The 11,487-nt window shown below is 31.5% G+C and overlaps 1 protein-coding gene across 1 annotated transcript; it reads left to right on the forward strand.

The window, feature by feature from the left end:
* Positions 1-53: 53 nt before the first annotated feature.
* On the forward strand, positions 54-7,992 carry LOC143195300 (odorant receptor 10). Its single transcript, XM_076402322.1, has 6 exons — positions 54-197; positions 3,836-4,053; positions 4,121-4,220; positions 7,426-7,527; positions 7,585-7,740; positions 7,864-7,992. Exons 1-6 carry the CDS (start codon positions 126-128, stop codon positions 7,906-7,908), a joined length of 693 nt encoding a protein of 230 aa, XP_076258437.1. The 5' UTR covers positions 54-125; the 3' UTR covers positions 7,909-7,992.
* Positions 7,993-11,487: the final 3,495 nt, after the last annotated feature.

An 11,487-nucleotide genomic window follows, 5' to 3' on the forward strand; every position in this document is an offset into this window, starting at 1 on the left:
GGACTTAAAAAAGATAATTAGTAGTTTGGTTCAAGGTTTCCATGCAATTTACATCCCTTGCTGTTACAACAGTGTCGCATTTCGTAACGCACATTTATGATAATATTAAAACTAACAATTACAATATGAAACACAATTTATCTCTGGAGGCTCCAACACTATATCCAATATTTTTCCCAAATAAAAATGATCACAAGGTAAATCTTATCTATAGTCCATTCAATACAATGAAAAACAGTGAACTCGCGTCATGTGAATTGATGACGAAATTACGAATTTCTTTTAAAACGAATTTACAATTTGCGACAGGCACATATTGATGGCGTGAGTTCATTTTTCATTGTTATTCATGCATTATTTAAAGGTCAAACTATAAGTTTTTAATAAAAATATTATTACAAGTTAATAATGATACAATGTTACAACTATACATTATATGTTACAATTACATAATTCCATGAATCCAAAAAGCGCTCAATCAATTGTCTTTAGGATTACTGTCAAGATAAGATATTTTGCATTTTTTAAAATTTAATTATTACATTGTTACTAGTCGGTGCCGTCTAACCTACAATTTGTCTTTATGATAACTTAAATCTAGATATATAACTAGGAGGATCCATCGGCCCTATCTCAGTCTCTGTTGAAATAATGTTTATACATGTGACTGCTGTATTTTTTATTATATGCACCTCATTACAGAATACTACACAAGATCAGATGGTTTGATTCTTTTGAGTCTGTGTCCTGTTCTTGTGGTATCCTGCAATACTGCAATATTCTCATGAGAATGGAGTCTTTCCTTATGCCCCCTTGCAATTCTCTTGATTTCTTGACAGACTGTGGGTATTTGAAGGTCTCGAAAAGTTCTCTTTGTTCCGAAAAATTTGTATTCAATTGATGTTACTCTTTGCAGAACATCCCCATAATTGAACTCCGTATGTCCGTATGTAGTGATAATTGTGATTTTCTTCCAATTAGCCAGTACATTTTCCTATATTTCAATTCCAGTTTTTTTTTCTTCATTATATGTTCCTTCCAACGAAGTTTTGAATCAAAATTCATTCCAAGATATTTAGCGTAGTTGCTATATGGAATGATAGTATTATTTAATGTTATTGATACGGTCTGTTTATAGGTGAACTGCACATGTACAGATTCACTTTCGTTAATTAAGATAAGATATAACAAAGATAATCTAACTGGAACCTTACAATTGCAGTATTTGGTTATCCTTCATTCTCTACGTTCCTCAAACTCGAACCTCCTAGAACGAAAACTACTTAACAAAGATCCCTTTAATTTTAGAAATTTTGATCAACGAGCATGCTATTGGGAACTTCTCTACAACTTTTTTGCAATCTCTACTTTCTTATTTTACTTTCTACTTTTGACAAATTTGTTTGAGAAGAAACGAATTATTTATCAGACAGAATAGGAAACATAGCAATACCGCACCAAAAACATGCTAGGAGGTCATGCCGATCTGTCTGCAGTATTACTTCCTATCTTGTCACAAGCTTTTACGCAGTGGATTGTTGTGAATTAAGCTGGGCGTGAATATCACCATTTTAAAATCTTCAAAATTGAACTCGTTTTCTGGGATATGATGGAATGGTATCAGTATAAAGTTTCAAGTAAGAGCCTTTTTAATGAGTCTCGTAATGAGGGTTTCCGCCAAAGGTAGCTTCAGATCTGCTTGATCCGTGGTGTGTTTAACTAAGCCCGCTTATAAGTTATAGTACGATTTATGTCCAAGCAGGTGTGTCAATTACTTTAATATATCATTTATATTTGTATGGGCCAATTATTTATGGGTGTATTCGGTAATTTATTTCCTAACTAAAAATGTTGAATATTGATTAAAACTATCAAATCTCAATTAGAATATATAATATTTAAACAATGAAGATGATTTCTCGACACTAACCATTTAATACCCTACCACAATTTATATTTCACATTTATTATTATTTATTTATTATTAATAAAGGCTACGAGCAACCTCACGTGTCTCACGTGACCAGCGAGAGATAGAAAATGATAATGTTCATGTTGATCGTATATGATCGTTATCGGTATGTCACAATTGCGCTCAAAAATGACCGGAATTGAAGTGGATAGTTGTAATTTGTGTGTGGTTTTCGGTAACATTAGCAACATGCAAGATAGATGTAAACCAGGTAATAGTAATAGCATGGGGTCATCTAACAGACCGATAAATTTGCTAAAATCCCTAGAAAATTGCTGCAATAGCGATTCTTCATGCTTTTCATGATTCATGACTAAAACGTCCTATCTAGTAAACTATTGTACTTCAGAGCTAAGCACTCCTTCCTACTCCAAGGAACTGATTGATCACAGATGCGTCAATGTTACACTCCAAAAAAAGTTATTGCAATCATCCTAGATTTTATCAGAGCTGCTCTCAATTCAGTCTCTATATAATTGACCTCCTACTGAGGAATATAACAAAGACAGTTCTGTTTGTTGACGGCACCGCTCACTATTTCGTTAGCTTACATTTATCAACCATCAGGAATCAGCTTCACCTCCAGCGAAATGACTGAAAACTCAAATAATCTTATTTCATCACAAACGAGATATTCAATTCTCCAAGTTTGTTATAGAAAAAGTTCCTATCCCTTGATTCTCGGTTTACACTTCGACCGATTATTCGCCGTTAAGATTTAAGAGTTTTCTATAAGTTAGTCTTTAATAGCAGAACTATCTGCGAACAAACATGAATTAAATGTATAAACAAGATTCTCTGTTACGAATCACTTATGATAACACCACTTATGGCTTTGGAATAAAATAGAAACTAGTTACACCGCTGGTCCTTTATATTATTTTTGAACAATTGCCAGAGACAAACTACAACGCCCTCTACTTCTTCTTCCACTTCTTTTATACATACAAGGGATTGGCTCTTATATCGACAGAATTATATATTTGACATTCTCGTCATGAGCAGGTTACAAGGGGGCGCACCTTGTATATTTTGTGCAAATAAGTGTGTAGTATCCATAATCATCAAACAAGGGAGTGTGCAGTTTTTAATGCTTGTATTAGTTCTAATTAATTCTATTCTTTATTATTGTCAATAGTTTAACTATATATTAGTTTAATTAAATATACTTAAAAGTTTGCCGTTTTTCTTTATTAATTAACAAAAAGAAAGTGTCACACAAAACATTGTGACAGATTGGAAGTTTAAAATGAACCGTAGAAAGGGAATAAAAAGTAAAATGTTATTTGTAGACAATGTTAAATTTCAAAAATTAAATTATTAAAAGGCAATTATAGACTATTTAAAGTTGCTGTGAACATACGTCATAAAAATGTTTAATGTATGGCTTGTCTCAATTTGTAAATTTGTTTTAGAATCAGACAATATTTTCCTTCTTATTTTATTCTAGTTAAAAATAAATAAATAAAATAAAACCGAACCATCCTATCAAAGTCCTCCGGTTGTCAAAAGTATGCAAAAATCTTAAATTCTACCAATAGTAATAAGAGGTTATAACTTTAACCTATAAAATATTGTAGCTGTATAATTAACTATAGTTTTTAGATGTATTGTAACGTTAAAATAAATTATATTGGATATCATTTTTGTTTCATAATATTATTTAAATTAGAATTTTGTTATAGGTCAAAGACAAAATAAACTAAAACTCAGAGTTGATGCGGCTACATTGCACCGTTTTAATGTTATAAATTCAGATGACACCAACTTTGGATTTTAGATAGCTTAATGTCCATAATTGAACTTTAAACTACTAGTTTAAAACTAGTTATGACAAATATAATAACAAAATATGATTTTCAGGTTATAATATACATTTTGAATTTTATCTTCGGCTATGAATGCCTATTGGCACCTATTGTATACATTCTCCCCACCACATGTTTGGTGTTTTGTGCCTGTCAATTAAGTATCTTGCAAATAAAGTTAGAAAAATTGCGTGATTTAGCTAAGACAAACTACGAGGGGGATATAATAAAAGCGTTGAAAGACTTAATAAAGCATCATCAATTTCTTATAAGGTATATTCATACTAATGAATAATTATATCTATATCATATTTTTGAGTCTAATAATGTTTTTTTGTAGATTTACTATGAATTTGAATGATTCCATTAAGTACTTAATATTGGTGGACTTTATATTAAGTTCTATCATTGATGCTTCTATAATGACACAAATCACGAAGGTAATGTTGTAATTAAAATTGCTTATTACTAAAAAAGTGTTATATGTAAAATTTTATATAATCCCATCTCATCATTACACAATCATTTTTCATTTGAGTAACATCATGTTAGGCAAGATACAAAGTAGATCAGGTTCAAAATAAAAAAACTGTGCTGAAAAGTCAAAAGATAACAATCCCGACTTGACCTAAGATCGAAGATATTCATTTATCAGTCAATTATAAAGCGAATTTCGACTTATGGGATGCAAATATAGGATTTCAATAAGACATCAAACTAACTAATCATATAACGCTTCTAAAACAAAGTTCTTCGATTAATTACCAATACTTCTACGTAATCAACAAACTGAACGATGAGCTTGAAAACAAATGAATTTACTATCCAGTTAGTTATCCAAAATTTGGAGTTAAAATGTGAAATAAGTTTACAGTAACGTGGAAGCTATACACAGTAAGTAAGGAGATTGAAACGAACCATACCACACTAACTTGTATAGTATAAAATATTACTCTTAACTATAGTTTAAGTAGTTTAATTTAATTTTAATTTTGGAAATACATACTGATGTATTTATCCCGTATTGTATTAGAGTAAAGCGAGAGAATATGCCGCATCGGGTAATACACCTCAGTCCTATTCTAGATAGTACGGAAGGTTATCTGCCATCTTTTATACGATGAGGCATGCCACTAGTTGATATTTTGCTTTATTGAATCACTTTGTATTGTGTCATAAAACCGGAAAGTAAACTCGAAGAAATGGAAATTAATTTATTTAATAATCCACAGAAAATATTCAACCTTGATAAATTGGAGATTTTTTCTGGAACACTGTATTTTCCAATTTTCTAATTATAAATTGATTTTGCTATATTACCCAAAGCTACATGCCATATTACCTATGCCTTCGGGTAATATGGCCATGTATACTCATTTAACTTTTCTGGTTGTAAATACTTTGCCAGTGGGAGGGAGTAGTCACTGACCTGCAGTTTAAAGTTTTGTCTCACGATGATATTAACGTAACCCTTAGTAATGAAACGGATTACAGGAATGTAAAAAAGCATCTCATTGAGATGAAGAAAAACAATCCATTCAATAAACTCTAATACCACACTTATCAGTTAAAAAGTGATGTGGTATAGAGTCGTCATTAGAGGATTACCGTCCACAACAAATCAAGACGATATTAAATCGGAATTACGGCCTTACGGACACGAAGTGGCGACCGTCATGCATATAGCGAAAAAGACAACTAATGTAAATGGTGAAAAACAAATTAAAACTTTTCAATTGTTCTACGTAGACATGATACAAAACGAAAATAATAAAAATATATATGACATAAATTATTTAGTAGACTATAGGATAAAAGTGGAACCTTCGAAGAAAAATAACCACAATGAACAAACTGTCAACATCGTGGACACACTAAAAATTTTTGCAGTAGTGAACCAACATGTGTGAAATGTGCTGGTAAACATCACACAACTCAGTGCAGAAAACAACGCAATAGCGTAGCAACATGCGTGTTGTGCAATGAAAAAGGTCACCCTGCCAATTATAAAGGATGTGCAGTATATCAAAAATAATAAAAGAACTCCAGCCAAAAAAAATTACAGCAGAACAGTGCTTAAAACAAATTTACAAAGCCATAAACAAACATTTACTTGAGTTGACTTGAATTGACTTGAATGTTGACGTATATATTCAATACCTGTTTAAGAGTGAAGCATGTTCCGGAAAGCTTTAATGTGGCACAAATAATTATGATCAAAAAACTTGACAAAACTGTTAAGACCAAGTCGAATCTTACAGGCCTATTTCTCTGCTACCTGCAATATCAAAACTATTTGAGAAACTAGTATTTAAACGTGTTAAAAATTTTGTAATAATACCAGATTTCCTGTTTGGTTTTCGAAATCACCATTCAACAATCGATCAAGGCACAGAGTAACTGCGGCTATCGAAAAAGCCTTTGAAGAATAATAATACTGCCCTGCAATATTCCTGAATGTGTCACAAACTTTTGATCGGGTTTGGGATTAATCTGTAAGATGAGCAAAGTGTTACCGCGTAACTATTGTCAATTGCTGGAGTCATATCTTTTCGGAAGAAAATTTAGAGTATCGCACGAAATGGCCTTCTCGACATTTAAAACTATTGCGACTGGAGTTCCACAAGGTTGCGCCATAGGACCTCTCCTATATCTGCTCTACACTGCTGACATTCCAACAACAAAAGAAACACTACTTGGAACCTTTGCTGACGACACAATTATTATTGCAAACGACATATCTCTGACTAGGGCAGTAGAAAAAGTACAAGTGGCAGTCAACAAAATCTACAAATGGACGAAAGGTTGGAAAATTCAACTTAATAGCTCCAAATCTGTCCTCGTTAATTTTGCATTTCGGCGAAATAATAAAAATTTAATTATATTACTCAATGGATGCCTGATTGTTCAAGCAGAATCAATTAAAAACATCAGAATCCACCTTGACGGTAGATTAAATTGGAAACATCATGTTAGACAAAAAGCAACACAAATTAGAACCAAAATAAAACAACTATACTGGTTAGTTGGAAGCTACTCTCAACTGAAAATTCAAATCGAATACCGATTGAATACCAATGCTCATCGCTACGTAACCAACGAAGAACTGCACGATGACCTGGAAATCAAATAGATTTGCAAATTTATCCAAGATTTCGCCTTGAAACACGAAAGAAGATTACTAAATCATACTAACGTGGAAGCAATAGAACTGCTGGACAGCGCGCAGGATATCAGGAGATTGAAGCGAATGAAGCCATACGAACTTACATAAAGTGTATACCTTTAGTGTAAACTATAGCTATAAGTTATTATAATTTTATAATTGAGGAATACATATTGATGTATTTTCTCTCACTCGTCGTGCTTGTGAATTAATCCAAGTATAAATGAAATGTAGTAATAAATTAATTTTAAATTAAGATTGTACTAAGCGTATCTAATAAAGATGTTATAAAAAAATATTCCCCCATTTTACTCAATAACAAACATTTAGTTTTGTTTTTCATGTGATGCAACTTAATTACACTATTATCAATTAATTAATAACAAAATTAACATTTTATTTTATATATTTAGTGACGAAGATTAAATTGAGATTGATTGTTGGTTTCCCATATTAAATATTACAATGTTTTTTTTTAGTTTGAAACTATGAGCCAAATTCTAAGTTCTACATTTTATCTTCTTTCGTTGGTTATTTTAATATTTAGCGTGGGTTGGACTTGTAATGAAATATCGGTACAGGTAAAATGTGATTTTAAAGTTTAGTTTAGTTCGTTAAATAATGAAAACCTTTTTCAGAGTATCGCGTTGGCAGATGCTGTATATCAGAGTCACTGGTATGAATTCGATGGCGCTACAACAAAGCTAATACATATACTTATGATGAGATCTCAGCGCCCTCTCACAATTGGCATCGGGCCATTTGGCGCTATGGGGAATGAAGCGGTCATTCTGGTAATTACAAATACAAAATTACTGATAGCATCAATTAATGGTTCTCATCCTTTGAACTATTTTCTTTTTCAAATATTTTTAATATCCTTATTATAAAACTATTATGTTATTTATGTTTTACAGATTATGAAGGCAACTTACTCTTATATTACGTTAATGCAACAATAAAATGTAAAAACTCTCTCGAAAAATGGGACTACTATAATTAACATTTTGATACACATTATAAGTAATATTAATAAACGAAATTAGAAAAAAGAAATACATTATTTTTTAATAGAGAATTGTATCTGTCGCTGTAAAAGTCCCATTGGTTTACTAGGTTGGTTGGTTTCCCATTTGGTTTTCTAGATGACATTAGAAAGTTGACATTTCGTTTTTTTTAATGCTATTTGGTAGAAAAAATACTTATTTAATATTATTATGAATAGATCAATTTTGTTTTAACAAATATTTGTTAAAATTAATTAAATGTTTTTTTTAATGCACTATATTTAACTATTATATTTTTTTTTCGGTAAAGGTGAAAACGTAATATAATATAATTTCACTTCTCTTCTTAAATATACCACCGAAACAATTGAAAGTACAATTAGCTGGAGCTATATCTCAATGATCTGATGAATGAAAAATCGAATGACGATGGGCGTAATTTTGAATAAACATTATAGTACATAAGCACGTAGGAAAATATAATATACCAACTGTTAATGAAGTTGTAATTGTAATGGCTGGTGACCCATTTCCTAGACAATCATCGGTCTTACGATGTTTTGCAATATCCATTAATTGATTGATTGGTTGATTGATTAGAACAGGCAAATGACAATATAAATAATTGGACAAAAACTTGGAAAATAAAAATTAACGAAAATAAATTTTTGCATATGCAGTTCACGTATAATCAGACGGCACAAGCACCAACAACTATAAATAATATTATTCCTTATAAAAACAACTCTAAGTATAGCGGAATGAATCTCGATGCAAAACGTTTCTGTAAAGAACATGTAAAAAGGAAATGGAAAAAATGGGGTTAAAATATAGTTAAAGTATATTATATAATTATCATTACATAATAAATTGCTATTATACAAGCAAATATTGAAACCTATATGGACATACGGAGTTCAATTATGGGGATGTTTTGCGAAAATTAATATACAGTCTCTTCAAAGTTTTTTGTACATATGTAATCTAAATTTGTGACTTCAAAACGTCGCAATATTGCCACATCAACTGTGAGTTTTAGTTTATTTTATCTTTGACCTATAACAACATTCTAATCTATATTAAATAATGAAACGAAAATGTTATCAAATATAATTTATTTTAACTCTTGTGGGTGTATCCAGATACTACAGGACTAATTACTTACACAGAGACCTTCACATACCGATTGTCACTCGAAAATTCAAGAGAATCACAAGAACGCATGAGAACAGACTCCATTTTTATGCTAACATCTAAGTAATACAACCCTTGGATAATACCAGAACAGGACACAAACTAACTAAAAAGAATCAAACCATTTAATCTTGTGTGGTGTATTGTAGTGAAGTTCATTTAATAGACAAACAGCAGTGTAAATACATAAACATTATTAATTAACTAGAGACATAGAGAAATACAGATTTAACTTTATAGGAAATTTTGGGGAAATGTTTCGCGACGTCCAATATCTAGATGTCGCTACTTTTAAATGGCTACGCTATAAGCCGCTACGAGATCTGATTGGCTCACTTCATTTCTATAGTACGTTTGTTGTTTATTTATTTTAAGCGCCATTTTGACATAAATAATAGTGCGTTTAGAGATTAAATTATTAATTCATTGGTATATATGACTCGGCAGTACAAAAACTAAAATTAATTATTGATCTAGGACGTGTTGTGTACCCGGATGCGCAGATAGTAAATATCATAATCAATTCAAGATGAATTTTGGTGTAAAATTTATTGTCCAAGTAAGAACAAATTTGTTAAAGTATCATCAATTTAATAGATACTTTCATTTCATTAAAGAAAAAAAAGTGTAGTCATCTAAATAAATATATTGGCTTAAGGCTGCTTAACCAACCTGTTTTTTTGGATCTAGCTCATGGATTCAGGAATATACATCCTCGGCTAGTATGTTTTAGAAACCATTTGAAGCGCTCAACATAAGTTAATTTTTTAATTTCATTTGCCTTTAGGAAATTGTGAAGGGGATGAACATGAGGGCTCATAATTTACATTTTATACTAACGGGATATGACTTCTATAACTTCAATTCCAGATATTCCAATATGAACAAATGAGTCAAGGCAATATCTTATGCCCCAGATAAATGTTTTATTAAACTGAAGCATACAAATTCGTAGTAGATATTCAACAAGCTGCTTGGAATAATACTCCAGAAATTAAGAGTACAACTAAATAAATTAATTCTCCAAAAGAAGTGAAGGAAATGGTGGCTGGAAAACGTAAATTACAAAAAAAATGGCACCAAAACAGAACATCTGAAAATAAAAATAGTTTAAACAATATAACCCAAAGAGTGAAAAGAGAAATACTGGAAATTAAAAACAAAACCATAAATGACTAACTGAGAAATTCAACAGATGATAAAGAAACTGATTATTCACTCTGGAAAGCCACAAAATATCTAAAGCTCTCATGTCTACATAGTCCACCTATAAGAGACCTATGTGGGAACTGGGCATGTGACAATCACCTAAAAGCAGAAGCATTTGCTGAATATCTAGAAAAAAACTTTCAAACCAAACGAAACTAATATTGAACATAATTTGCCGGACATAGAAGCTGAAAATTCGATGATTGAATTAGTCACGCCGAAACAGTTAACCAAAGTTATTAAAACTGATATTAACCAAATCATCAGGCTACGATTTTACTTCCAAATGTCCCAGACATTTGGATGGTGGCGGAAATTTTAATGATCTGGGAAGTCAGCAAACGAAATAAAAGCCTATAGACCTATATCACTGCTGCCAGTAATATCTAAGGTTGTTGAAAAACGCCTGTTGAAAAGAATAAAACCGATCATAGAGAGAAAAAACCTAATACCAACACACCTATTTGGGTTTATTAACAAGCACTCAACAATTGACCAGGTCCACAGAATAATAGATGTTATTGAAAAAGCCTACGAAAGTAAAAAAGTATGCTCAGCTATATTCTTAGACGTAGCACAAGCCTGGAAAATAAGAATTAATGAAAGTAAATCTGTACATGTGCAGTTCACCTATAAACAGACCGTACAAGCACCAATAACATTAAATAATACTGTCATTCCATGTAGCAACAACGCTAAATATCTCGGAATGAATCTCGATGCAAAACTTCGCTGGAAGGAACATATAAAGAAGAAAATGAAAGAACTGGAATTGAAATATAGGAAAATTTACTGGCTAATTGGAAGAAAATCACAATTATCACTACATAATAAATTGCTATTATATAAGCAAATACTAAAACTTATATGGACATACGGAGTTTAATTATGGGGATGTTCTGCAAAGAGTAACATTAATAAAGTAAAAATTTTTCAGAACAAAGTCCTGAGAGGTATTGTGGGTGCACCCAAATACTATAGGACTGATTACCTACATCGAGAGCTTCAGACACCCACAGTCAGTCAAGAAATCAAGCGAATTGCAAGGGGGCATGAGGAAAGACTCCATTCTCATGCAAATATTGAAATATTGCAACTTTTGGATACCAGCAGAACAGGACACAGACTCAA

The sequence above is a fragment of the Rhynchophorus ferrugineus genome, unplaced genomic scaffold, assembly GCF_030347505.1.
Source record: "Rhynchophorus ferrugineus isolate W39M unplaced genomic scaffold, kcgeb_rfMv2 rfM4, whole genome shotgun sequence".
Classification (NCBI taxonomy): Eukaryota; Metazoa; Arthropoda; class Insecta; order Coleoptera; family Curculionidae; genus Rhynchophorus; species Rhynchophorus ferrugineus.

Excerpts from the sequence above, each read along its gene's own strand:
- LOC143195300 (XM_076402322.1), top strand. The coding sequence starts at position 126 with ATGAAACACAATTTATCTCTGGAGGCTCCAACACTATATCCAATATTT. Across the intron at positions 198-3,835 it reads CAAATAAAAATGATCACAAG|GTTATAATATACATTTTGAA; the intron begins GTAAATCTTATC and ends TATGATTTTCAG. Across the intron at positions 4,054-4,120 it reads CATCATCAATTTCTTATAAG|ATTTACTATGAATTTGAATG; the intron begins GTATATTCATAC and ends GTTTTTTTGTAG.